The sequence below is a fragment of the Peromyscus maniculatus genome, chromosome 4 (genome assembly GCF_049852395.1).
Source record: "Peromyscus maniculatus bairdii isolate BWxNUB_F1_BW_parent chromosome 4, HU_Pman_BW_mat_3.1, whole genome shotgun sequence".
Classification (NCBI taxonomy): domain Eukaryota; kingdom Metazoa; phylum Chordata; class Mammalia; order Rodentia; family Cricetidae; genus Peromyscus; species Peromyscus maniculatus.
In genome coordinates, this window is record NC_134855.1 from 152,408,030 (window position 1) to 152,421,378 (window position 13,349).

A 13,349-nucleotide genomic window follows, 5' to 3' on the forward strand; every position below is an offset into this window, starting at 1 on the left:
AGAGTTTATAGACAGGAGTTTCTGCTAACAGTGGAGGATGACAGGAGACAGAGGGGAGAGGGGCACTCTCATTTGCTGTATTCTGGACAAACCTGTACTTGAGTGTGTACATTAATAACATCTGCACACACGTTATTAGTTGCTTCATATGAACACATGGTTAATGGTGGGCAGCCTTTTGCAGCACACCTCATCCTCTGTCAGACTTAAAGGGGGAAGTAAAATGTGTTTTTCTGTAGGTGGAGTTTTTCGTCAGGACCACCAGCTCCCAAATCACCACACAGAGACTTATTATTGATTATAAATGCTCAGCTGATAGCTTAGGCTTGTTACTATCTCTCACAATGTAAATTAACTCATATTTCCTATCTATGCTCTACCATGTGGCAGTACCTTTACCCAGCATGGCATGTTCATCTTGCTTCTCTTAGAGACTCCTGGAAACTCCCTGTGACTCCACCCTTCTTCTTCCCAGCATCCTCTCAATTTGGCTCTCCCAGCTAACATCTTCTTTGCCTAGCTATCGGTGAATCAGCTCTTTATTAATCCAATCAGAAGGCGCCTTGGCAAAGGTACATCTTCACAAAAAAGATTCTTCCATAACATTTTTCTCTTACCCAAGAACCCATAAAGCAAAAGTCACAAACTCAGTTTCCATGAAGCAGGGGGCATAAGTGAATGAAGAAGACCCAGCCACAGGAATATTGCAGGAACTATGAGGTCCTCCAGATGAAGTGCTATCAGGAGGCCACTCTGAACTCGGGGACTTGGATAAGACACCTTGGAGACATCCCAGATAAAACACTCACTCTCTTTGTGCACCAGACACTAAGTAAAGGCCCTTTCCAAGGTCGTGTCAAAGACTTCTTCCAACAGTCTTAAGAGGGGGACTAACAGCGTCTTCATCCTACAAGTGAAAAATTGCAGCTCAGAGAGGTTGAGCCACTGACCCTAGATCACACAGCTGGACTTGCAGGGCCAGTTTGACTGAGAACTATACCCTTAATTAGTCTTTATACACCTCAACAATAGTACTCCACACAGGACCACTTTGCCTCCTTCAGACCCTCTTACAAACTATGATAAACAGAACACACACATATCCAGTGTGTTTTCTGACGGTAACAGCTTAGCCCAGCTGAAATGCAGCTAACACGTTGTGAGAATTTTAGCTTTATTAGTTTTATTCTTCTGGGTTAATGAGCCTGAGTCTGGGGACTAGCCTGGAGATCACCATCCTCCTGCCTCTGCTTCTGTTTTCCAAGTATACTGGCTACAGGCCTGAGCCATAGTGCCTGTCCTGAGGACTGTTGGAATGGTTTCTTTGGAGTATGAATGCATGGCATAAAAGTGACCTGGGCGAAGTGTACTGAAGTGACCCCTCACTGCCCCATGCTCCTTGAATCCTATTCTACCTTCCACTCTCAGCCCCAGATGCCCACTGACCTGTTCTGGGTCTCCAGAACTTATCCTTTTTGTCATTCTGTAAAAATGAAGTCTTGAGGCACATTGTATTTGTGGCTGGAATTTTCCCTTTGATATGGCAGTCCTGAGACCTGTTCTGGATGGAGGGGTCAGTTTGCTCCTCTTAAAAATGATTTTTATCAGCCGGGCAGTGGTGGCGCACGCCTTTAATCCCAGCACTCGGGAGGCAGAGCCAGGTGGATCTCTGTGAGTTCGAGGCCAGCCTGGTCTCCAAAACGAGTTCCGGGAAAGGCGCAAAGCTACACAGAGAAACCCTGTCTCGAAAAACCAAAAAAAAAAAAAAAATGATTTTTATCATTATTGGGAGGGGGGGCACATGTGCAGGTCAGAGGACGACTTTGTGGAGACGGCAGTTCTTCCTTTCCCCCTTTACCTGGGTCCCAGGGTTAGAGCTCAGACCTTCATTTATACAGCAAATGTATTGCCTGCCGACCCATCTCCCCAGCCCCAGACAGTGCCCCTAATCCCTAATGAGTGGGTTCTACTCCAGAACTGTGCCACCGTCTGTGGTTAAATTCCCCAGGCGACAGACATCTGGGTTGCCCTGTGAGAATATTTATGTCTTCTTACTTTAGTCTTTCGTACATGTGTGTAAGACAAGTCCTTGTATGGCCAAGCCTGGCCTTTAACTCCTAATCCTTCTGTCTCAGACTCTTGAGTGCTGGAATTACAGACCTGCACTACCATGTCAGGATCACAGTTTACTTTTGTTCCTTTCTTAAATTATAAAAAACAAAAGGGTTAATTTTGGCTCACGGTTCTGGAGGTTCAAGATAGAAGGGCCACAACTATGCCAGCAAGGCCTTCCTGTGGGTTCAAGTCCCCAGCAATGCAGAGAGTCAGGTGAGAGGGAGTGAGCTCTTGTCACATTGTAGTCTGGAGCTGAAATGTGAGTCTTTGTTTCTCTTGAGATGCTATGGGAGTGGAGTTGCTGGGCAACCTGGTTTGTGTACTTTTAGCTATCTGTGAAAGTACCAAACTGTTTTCCACAGTGGCTGCTTTCAGGGTCACACCAACAATATAGTAGGCTCATTTAGAGGGTTTCTTCAAGTGGGTGTTAACTGTTTCTTCTTTAAAGTGATCATGTAAGCATCAGTCTTCCAGATTTCACCCTTTCTGCTGGGAGGAAAAACAAAGGATGCATGCGCCCTCGGCATGAAACAACAACAGCCACACTTCGCAGTCTGGAAACTCAAAAGTCCTGGAAAGCCCTGCAAAGATGCATTCCACAAAGGACTGGCCTGTGCCTCCTAGAGCCAGGCTGATGGATTTGGCAGGTCCCCAGCCCCGCCCACCCCGCTCCAGGAGGTGGGACTTAGCTAGGGAGGCGGGGCCTGGGGGCGGGGATGCGAGCACGCGGCTCCGGATGACCCTGCCCACTCAGAGATAGGCTGCTTCTGACGAGGGCGGAGCTGGTGGGTGGAGCCCAAAGCCTGCGCTCCGCTGTGAAGCCGGCCCACCCCGCGCTCGGCTCCGCTCCGGGGGCGGGGCCTGGCGAGGGTGGGGCGGGGCCTGGCGGGGAGGTTTCACGGCCGCGGCCCCGCCCACCGCGCGGTGTTGGGGCTGGTTCCCGAGTGGGCAGCACCGGAGCGGCGCTCGCGGCGCGCCATGGCTGGGCTGCTGGCACTACTTGGCCCGGCGGGAAGAGTGGGCGCCCGGCTACGGCCCCAGGCCCCTTGGCTCCTGGGAGCCGCCACCCCCTGCGCTCCACCGCTCTGGGCCTTGGCCTTGGCCCGCCCGGGGCCGGACGCCCGGCTGCTGCACACGGCCCGCAGGGACTGCCTTAGCCGCCAGGTAAGCCTCCCTACACCCACACCCACTCGGACCCTGATCCCCAAGTAACCCAAGCGCCATGCCGGGGCCAGTCCCAAGGACAGCTTTGCAGTGCACCTGCCCAAAATGGGTCACCTCTGGGGTCCCTGAGTTCTCAGAGCCCCAGAATCCAAAAAAACACCTCTTTCAGTTAAGCAAACGGAGAAAATGAGGTTGAGGGTGGTGTGGTGCGCGACCCAAGGTCACAGAGTCGCCCGCCGAGCCCCAGTTTCGGTAACAGTGGCGTTACTGAGCGGCTCGCAAGGGGCCCGAACTCACTGTGAACTTCTAAGCCGGCCTCTGTCCCTTTTGAAGTTCAGGCCTGGACACTGGGCCCAGGAGGCGGCTCGCGGGGAGCCGGTGTATCTGACTCCTCCTGTGCCGGTTGCGCCACCCTCTTTATCTAGCTGGAGGAGCAGGCTCTGGGGCGGGCAGTCCACCCTGTTTGTTACGGTTCCTTTCACTGAATGCTAAGAGTGAAAACTAGCTTCCATTCAGACAGCAGGGCAGCTCGAGTGGGTCTCCGAAGAAAGTAGTGGAGTTTCGAGATCAGAAGCAGATGCCTGGATCCCTGCAGGGGAGGGCTTCCAGCTGCCTGCTCCGGGTCTGGACCCACCCATCCTTGGGCCATGTGACCTCAGACCCGGAGCCCAGGCAGCCTGGACCTGCGTCTGACCTTTGCCACCGAGAGTCTGGAGGACCACCGCCATGAGTCAGGCAGTTCTGAGCGCTCTCTGCTCTTGTAGCTTTTCAGTAAGTTGCCAGAGGGATTGGTTCCTGTCCTTGGGTGCCTCACACAAATATGAATGGACTTCTTTCCCCTCTCCTCTCCTGGGTGACCGACAGGACACTGGCCTCATCTCTAATCCTGGGTGCAGGGCAGGATGCTTAGAACATACCAACCTGCTTCCTGATGATTCTTCAGCATAGCTTTCCCTCTCCTCCAGGAAGTCTTCCCTGACTACCAGTGGTGTACCCATCCCTCCCCGCCCCCCCCCCCCCCACACACACACACTGTCTCTTCTCTGGAACTCCAATCTTCTCTGCCCTTGTGATCTGGAACAATCTTTCACCTTGTTCCAACACATCAGCCTTGTTGGCATCCCTGACTGCCTTGACAGGTGTATGTTTACAGCAAGGATGAGTGTGGTCTCCGGCTCCTAGGATCCCTGCCTCTGCCCGGTGTCATGTCTATCCAATGAAATGTTAATAAGCCTTTTCCCAGAGGGTGAATGTGATAGGAGATAGCATGCTAGCTGGCATCTGGTACATCGTGCCACCCCCAGCAATTGCCGTCATCACTGTGGGTACACACCGCAGCAGCCCCCGCCCCCCAGCCCAGGAGCCAAGCTTGTCTCTTCTGCGGGTTGAGAGATGGATGGAATCAGAACCTAACAGAAGGTTAGAACAAGAGACACTCCTTGAGAAACCAGCTGTGGGGAAGGGCCTGCCCTGGGCCTCAGTCCAGCATCCCACTCCATCTCCACCCTGGCTGCCTTCACTAGGCGGCCAGCTGGGGTCTCCACATGTTCTAGACATTTAACAAGTATCTGAGTGGCATGCCCACCTCTGCCTACAGCAAGGACGGCACTGTGCCAGGGAAGGGGAGACACACTGCACCAGAAGCGAATCTTTTCATGTCACATGGCTCGGGGTCATGCAGACCAAGTGAGTGGAGCCCAATTGTGACATGGGGCGGGAGGCACTCTTATGCAGGTGGCTTGCTGGCTTCCCTTAACTCGTGCGCAGCAGCCCTCCCGCAAGCTCCTCACTCCCTCTCCTTGCCTGTCTGGGTGTGTCCCTGCTCTGGCATGTCACTGTTGGTTGTCCTCTGCTCCCTAAAGCCGTAGTCTCCTTTGAGGTTGGTCTGTTTTGCTCACTGCACTTTCCCTGGCTCTGGAACACTCTGACCCAGAGAAGCTACAGAAGGCATAGTGCTGGGACTGGGATCGGGTTAACCACTGTGCTGTCCCTGGTTAGTATTCAACCCCTCGGGGCCTTGCAGGTCCTCTTCCATGTGTGGGGACGCTGTGAGGACTGTATGGACTAATGTTTCCGTGGCACTCGGAACACTGCTCGGTACAAAGTCAGCACATGGGGGGTTAGCAAGTGAATGGAAGCGAGTGTCACAACACTGTGTGATCAACCTTCCTGCTGCTTTGAGCTATGGCTCTCCTCTGGTTGTTTTGAAACACAGTCTTGTGTACTCCATCCAGGCTGGCCTCCAACTCAATAAGCCTTAACTTCTGATCCTCCTGCCCCACCCCCTCCAGAGGGCTGGGATTATAGGCTTATACCACCGAGCTGGGTTTATACTGTGCTAGGAAATAAAAGCTTTGCATATGCTAGACACTCTACCACTGAGCTGCATCCCCGCCTGAGCCCTTGGAGGTAGTAAACAGTGATGCTCTATAGAGAGTGAGTATCTACAGACACCCCATTGCTTGCAAGTCACCCATAAATCCCTTTGGTTTAGCTTCTTTAAACCCCTCAGGGACTTGGAAGAAAATCCATGGTTCTTCATGTCCTGCAAGAGTGGCCGTTCCTAAGAGGAGAGACTTTTCCAGGATGTTCTGTTTCTGGAGCACAGGAAGGAAAGCTGCCACCACCTTCTTGTATTGGCCACCGCTTGCCCCTCTCCCCTCCTTGAGCCCTGCACCCCCTGCTGAAAGGCTTGCAGAGGCTCTGGTTCTTTCTGATAAGTAATCCCCGCCCCCTGGGCTGCGCTGATAGGACCATCTGCAGCCCCTCCCTGTGTCTGCACCTCTGTCAGGCCAGTGTCTGTCAGTCAGAAGTCCACTGGCCCAGGCAATCTCAGTTATGGCCGTTCTTCATGCCCCAGAGCAGCCACAGCTGTCCCTGACGAGGCCCCTTTGTTCATGCCCTCAGATTTGGCAAAAGGCCTTCTGGCCCAGAAGGGAGACTAGAAAGGCAGCCAGACTTCCAGCTAGAAAATAAACAGCAGCTTCCACAGGGCTGGAGGAGCAAACATTAGAACCAGACTTTGTCTTAGAGAGAGGAGCAGGCTGGAGAGGTGGTTTGATGATTAAGAGCACTGGCTGCTCTTGCAGAGGACCTGGGTTCAATTCCCAGCATCCACAGGACAACTCACAACCATCTGTAACTCCAGTTCCAGGGGATCTGAGGCATGCACCTGGTGCACAGGTATACACACATGCAGGCAAACACCCATACACATAAAATAAATGAATCTTAAAATTAAAGAGAGGAGCCTTGGAAAGCATAATGGAGGTACTATTGGATTAGGAATTAAAGGCTACAGTGGAGGGACTCGGATGAGGTAGCATTTGCATTTCCATCTGACATGTGGGATGTGTACACACACACACACACACACGCACGCACGCACGCACGCACGCACACGCACGCACACTTCACCCCCTGGAGCACATGCTGAGCTAGCAGGGCCAGGACAAAGGGTCAGCTAAGCAAGGCTTTCCTTTCCAAGCTTAGTGATTACCTTCTGGTCACCTCTGGAACTGATGACAAGGCCCAGTCCCAGGCATTTTCAAAGCTGGACTCACAGGCAGAGGTACAAACAGAAGGCGCTCTAGCTGCCCACTGATCAGCATCCACGGACAGCAGCCTTTGTGCACCTTGGTGCTGGTGAGGGACACGGCAGGGTCATGAGCCTTATCCCACAAGTGCCAATCGAGGGCCCAGAGCTGCATACCTGGTGGACCCCTGCATTATGGCACAGCTGGCTGTATGTTCGCAGTTGGTGGGTTTCAGGGCTGCTGCTCAGAATACGGGGCCATTTGCTTCTCATTAGGGGAGTCCTGACTCATTTCCTGGGGATCCTGGCATGCTCATCCACCTTGCCTTTGCAGAATCACAGCTTCAAATCAGGGAGGAATCTCCCCGGCTGCAGGATCAATAACCAGAGGAAGACTCATAAATCCTTTGGTTAATAGCACTCTTGTAGAGGTGTGTTTTGTCTAATCCAAGTGTGGCTGGGATCTCTGTTGTCTGTCCCAAATTTGCAGACTCAGATGATCCAGTGAGTAAGATCACCCCATGTGACCAACAAGACACCTGACCACCCTAAGCTCGATTCCTGGTACCTACTCTGTGTTTTACATGAGAATGTCCCCATGGACTCAGACGTTTGAACACTTGGTCTCCAGTAGGTGGGGCTGTTTGGGGCGGTGTAGCCTTTCACTGGGGGTGGCCTTTGAGTGTGGTCCTGCTCCACTTCCAGTTTGTTCTCTGCTTCCTGGTGTGATCTCTCAGCTTCCTGCTCTGGCCGCCGTGCTGTGCTGCCACGCTGCCAAGCCTCCCAGTCATGATGGACTCTTACCCCTCTAGAACTGTAAGCCAAAGCAAACGCTTTCACAAATTGCTTTTGATCTTGGTGTTTTACCCCAATAACAGAAAAGTAACTAATACACAGATGTAACAATAGGTGAAGAGAATCGACTCACAAAGTTGTCTTTTTAAAAAAAAAGGTTGTTGCACAGCATGGGTAATTTCTATACACATCTGGTCAGTATTCGGCCTTCCCTGTCCTGCATCTGGTCTCAGTGAAGGCCCATGGCTTTTGGAACCCATCCTGTTCCAACCCCACTCCCCTCTTGGGGTAGTGCAGACATGGCATTGTGTGCTCAGTCCACAGACTCGGGTGGTCTGAGCTCTCATGGGTCTCATTTCTGTGACCAGATTTTTGGCAAAAGCCACATCAGGAAGGAAGGACTGATTTTGGCCCACACTTGGGGGAGATTGTAGTCCATCTTGGTGACGTCATGGTGGCAGGAGGGTGAGACAGTCTGTCCAGTTGCATTCACAGTCAAGAAGCAGAGAGAGATCAGCGCTGGTGCTCAGAGCACTTTCTTCTTCCTGTTCAGCATGGGAGCCCTGTCCAGGGTGTGGTGCCACCGACAGGCAGGGTGGGTCCTCCTGCCTCCCTTAACCCCTGCGGATGTGCGCTCACAGACCTACCCAAACGTCTCCTAAAGTTATTCCAACCAAGCCTCAGCTCTGGCCTTGATAACAGACTGTGCTGCTCCTCTCATGCTTGACACTTCTGCTCCTGTGCTACAGTCAGAAGCCCAAACTCTGCCTCACTGAGCTAAAGCCAAGGTGACATCAGGGCCAGTTTCTTCCTGAGGTTCCAGATCAGAATCCATTTCCTGCCTTTTACAGCTTTTAGGTCTCTTGCTCACCCCCACCCCACCCCCGCCATGCCCACATACCAGTAGGCCAGCAGAGAAGCATCTTCAGAGCTCTGACCTGCTGTCACCTCCTCCTCTCTGTAGTCAGAAGTTTTCCTGTGTCCGGCCAGGTCCTGCAGCTGCTCAGACCCAAGTAAACATACAGAGGCTTCTATCATTTACAAACTGTGTAGTCTATGGCAGGCCTCTTGCTAGCCATTACATGCTGCTCCCCAGACGGCAGGATGGCATCTCCTTACTCTCTTTTCCTCTCTCACTATCTGTCTTGGATTTTCCTACCTGGCTCCAACCTGCCCTGCTATAGGCCAATGCAGCTTTATTTATCAACCAAACAGAGCAACACATATTCACAGCATACAGAAAGACATCCCACAGCACCTCTCAGACTCCAACTCCTGCCCCTCCCCCCACTTTCCCTTATAAGAATCCACCCAGAAAAATCCAAGTTAACACTCCCATCTCAAGATCCATGGCCAGATCGCATCTGCCAAGTCCTGCAGTAAGAGGTGACCTGGAGCCGGGCGGTGGTGGCGCACACCTTTAATCCCAGCACTCGGGAGGCAGAGCCAGGCGGATCTCTGTGAGTTCGAGGCCAGCCTGGGCTACCAAGTGAGCTCCAGGAAAGGTGCAAAGCTACGCAGAGAAACCCTGTCTCGAAAAACCAAAAAAAAAAAAAAAAAAAAAAAAAAAAAAAAAGAGGTGACCTGGACATCTCTGGGGCCATTGTTCCGCTGGCCTAGCCCTGGTGTAGTGGGAGTGAGAGTGATAATTGATGTCTGAGAGGGTAGATAGAGGTACACAAACACGTGGCAGCCACCAACCTAACCTCCCTTTGGTCTGTGCACAGGAGCCCAGCAGAATCCCGCAGCCCGGAAGCAGTGCCAGCAGCCCAGAGAAAAAGCTAAGCAGATCACAGCAGCTGAAGAAGGTTTTCCAAGAATACGGGGCTGTGGGGGTGTCTCTGCACATTGGGATCTCGCTGGTCTCCTTGGGGATATTTTACACAGTTGTTTCCAGGTACGGTTTTCGATGGTGCTCATTATGTTTGTGGCTGGAGGTGGTAGCTCACACCCGTGAATGCCGGGAGGCTAGCCTGGGCTTTAGCATGAGGCCTGTCTACAAATAACTGAAGGAAGTGCTGGGGCGCAGCCCAGTTGGTAAAATATTTGCCCAGCATTCAGGTGGAGGCAAGAGGGTCACGGTTCCAGGCCTTGGCTACATAGAATTTGAGGCGAGCCTGGGCTACATGAGACCCTGTCTGAAAAACATTTTTTGTTTTGTTTTTGTACTGTGGTAAGGTAGGCTAATATGTGGATGAATTTTGTTGTTTTTATTTTGGGTTTTGTTTTGTTTTGTTTGCTGAAACCTACCTACTCACCCAATTCCTTATATTATATATTTTAAAAATACATCTAGTTCATATGGGTCAGCAAGATGGCTCAGCAGGTAAAAAGTGCATGCCACAGGAGCCTGGCTACCTGAATTGCACCCCAAAACCCACAGTGGAGAGAGAACCAGCACCTGGAAGTTATCCTCTGACCTCTCCATGTGTGCCATGACATGTGCATTGCCCGTACTCATACACACAATAATCATAAGATTTTTTTAATAAAAAGCAAAAGTACTGTTAACCTTCTAGGCCAATCGGTTTCTTCCTTTAATCCCTGGCTGTAATGTTTCCTTTGCCTCTTTCTCCTCCAGTGGCGTAGACATGTCTGCAGTCCTGCTTAAGCTTGGCTTTAAAGAGTCGCTGGTGCAATCCAAAATGGCAGCCGGCACCAGCACATTCGTGGTGGCCTATGCCATCCACAAGCTGTTTGCGCCCGTGAGGATCAGCGTCACCCTGGTCTCTGTACCCTTCATCGTTAGATACTTCCGCAGGGTGGGACTCTTTAAACCTCCAGCCACCAAGCCGTGATGAAGCCAGTTTCTTCAGGATTTGGGTTGGTTTCAGGGTGGGATTTGGGGGGGGGGGGCGGGGGAGTCACTGGGGCTAATTGCTGTGTTCCTTGTGGGTTGATTTTACCTTTGCCAGCAAAAATCAAGTGTTTTAATTTACTTTTTTTTTTTTAATGCTGTTTCTCAAGGAGCCATGTTTGTGACTTAAAATGTCACCAGGGGTTCAAAATGAGTTGACAGCCAGGAATGGTGGTACAGGCCGGTAAAGCCAGCCACTGAGGAGGCTGAGACAGGAGGATCTCAAATTCAAACAGTGAAGAGAGGGCTGAGGGCACACAAAGGGCCTAAATTCGATCCCAGTAAAAAAACCGAGACTGCCTACAAAATGATCCTTCTGGATCATTAGGCCGGAGTCCTGTCTGCAGCACCCCCCCTCCGGGGGGAGGGGAGGGGCTAACCTTTGCTCAGGTTCTTAAAAAGCAGTGGTTAATTTGCTGGCTTTTAAACTCCCCCTCCCCGATCTGTCACTGGCAGCAAGCTGTAGTTTATCACACAGTATTCTGCAGACAGCTGCCAGCCCTACAATTAACGAAGCAAAAATTAAGTCCGTAATCATGATCTACATTGACATCAAGCCCTTGACATTCACAACAATTGCTTGGGGAAAGCAAGCCAAGAACTCCCGGGTGCTTCACTGACTCCAGAGCACCTGTGCGTCTGGCTGTGCTGTGGCTGTTTGTCAGTTCATTGATTCGGGGCAGTATTGTTTGTAAATCGAGAAACCTGCCCAGTTGTAATGGTATCACTTGGCTCCTGATGCCAATATTCAGGGGAACTCAGATTCTCACATAGAAGCTAAAAGCATCCTAGCTTTCTTAGACAATCCATGTAGCTGTCTAAAACTTGAAACATTCCAGAGCTGACATGATATTTACAATGTGCCACTGTTTAAATTTTTTAACTGAATTAAATCATATGCATGAAGTACTTGTACCACTTTCAAAAAAAATGGAAAATATTGTTTGTTCTAAATGGAAGACAACCACGAAGTACTACAAGCCAAGGAGAAGAGAGGTGTCTTAATTAGGGTTCTATTGCTATGATGAAACACCATAACCAAAAGCAATTTGGGGAGAAAAGGGTTGATTTCACTCACCGTTCTATGTAACAGTTCATCATCAAAAGCAGTGAGGGCAGGAACCTGGAGGCAGGAGCTGATGCAGAGGCCATGGTGGAGTGCTGCTTACTGGCTTGATCCTCATGGCTTGCTCAGCCTGCTTTTTTACAGAACTCTAGACCACCAGCCCAGGGATGGCACCAACCACAATGAGCTGAGCCCTTCTACATCTATCACTAAGAAAATTCCAGAGACTTGCCTACAGCCCCATCTTCTGGAAGCATTTTCTCAATTTAGGTTCCCTCCTCTCTGACTCTGGCTGTGTCAGGTTGACATAGAACTAGGCAGCACCAGAACTGGACAGGAGTAACTACTGTCTACCAAGCAAGGGTAAGTGTAGGGGGAGGTTGGAGTAGAAACCAAAGCAGAGGCTTCCTCCTCCAGGAAGCCAGGAGCAGCTGCAGGAGCAGGGATTGGCTCCATCACTCAAGCCTCCCCTCTGGGCAGGCTACCACGGGGCGCTTGTTATGTCAGACCCAAAGGAAGCTCCAATTCTCCAAACCCCACGACAGTCCAGATATCCAGAAGTGGGTTCAGCCTGGACTACAGGATTTCTGGTGGTCAGATAAAAGCCAACATTCCTTAGGAACTTGTGAAACCGGTTCCCCTCTACCAAAAGGAGACATTTCCCTTACCTCTGACAGAGGGACCTTTGGCGCCTGTCAGCATATTAAAGCTCATGCTGGTATCAGTTACCTGATACACATTTCTAAGTCCTTGCTAGCATCCAAGCCCTTCTTACCCCCTCCTCCACCCGAAACTCCCTGGGGCTCACAGGCTTCCCTTCCACCAGCTACTCTTCCTGATTACCTGGCTCCTGCTACTCTCTGTTCTGTTTCCTCCCCTCTGGCAGTTAGCCCTGGTCACATCCAGTCTGCTGGCCATGTTCAGTCCACTTCTCTTTGCTCTGGACTCCTCCAGATGCCTCTGGCTGTTCTCTCACATCTACAATCAAAAGCTTCCCCTTACTTACCATGTCAGTTTGTACAGTTCTACCCTGGGGAGCCAGTGTTTGAAGTCTGCACAGCTGCATGGTGGGAAGGATGGCATTCGTTTTTCTTGCTCACAATTCCCTTTAAGTGACTTTGACGATCAGAAAACAAAAGAGCACTGCTAACCACAGAAACGCATTTTACAGAGATCTGGCTGACGGTTTCTTAGGCCAGTTACCCACGTCACTTGTCTCAGTTAACATTTAAAAGAATTTTTGTGAGAGATTCTCCATTCTTGATCTTTAAAGTGGGACAGCGTTGTTTTCCTCTTAATGCAGCCCACAGCTGGAAGCCTTTACTGACTTCAATGCCCTGTGTGGATCCCCACCCATCCTAGCCTTCCATTCAGGTCCCTAAATAACACCTATGCAAAGAAACACATTGAAAATAGCAATAAAACTGTCCCCACAGCAGGTGTCTTCCAAGCCAAACCCCACTCACGCCTGTACCCAGCAGCCAGAACCAGGGATGAGCTGAGGGACTAAAGCACCAGCTCAGCCTACCAGCAAGACAAGCTGATCTGCTCCTGTGTTCTTTCATGGAACTGGAGCAGGGAAACTATTTTAAAATGTAAGCCATTGTTTGCCTCTAGTTTTCTAAGGAGACCAAATGAACAGCTTAGATTCTGTGAAACAAATAAAAACATCTTTGTAAAATGATGTGTTTTGTCGTCTGGAAAGCCGTTGCTGCTGCCATCAGGAACAGCACCATGGGACGTGGCAACAATCTGCTGTTCGCATGAGCTGCGGACGGCAGTGTCCTACACTCAGGCTGGATCCCTGTAGTCACTTC

General features: G+C 50.9%; 1 protein-coding gene across 1 annotated transcript; it reads left to right on the plus strand.

Annotated features, from left to right (window-relative positions):
- The first annotated feature begins 2,986 nt into the window (after positions 1 to 2,986).
- Positions 2,987 to 10,432, plus strand: Fam210b (family with sequence similarity 210 member B). The gene is made up of 3 exons (XM_076571274.1): positions 2,987 to 3,279; positions 9,337 to 9,506; positions 10,191 to 10,432. The coding sequence occupies exons 1-3, from the start codon at positions 3,094 to 3,096 to the stop codon at positions 10,405 to 10,407; spliced, it is 573 nt and encodes a 190-aa protein (XP_076427389.1). The 5' UTR covers positions 2,987 to 3,093; the 3' UTR covers positions 10,408 to 10,432.
- The last annotated feature ends 2,917 nt before the right edge of the window (positions 10,433 to 13,349 follow it).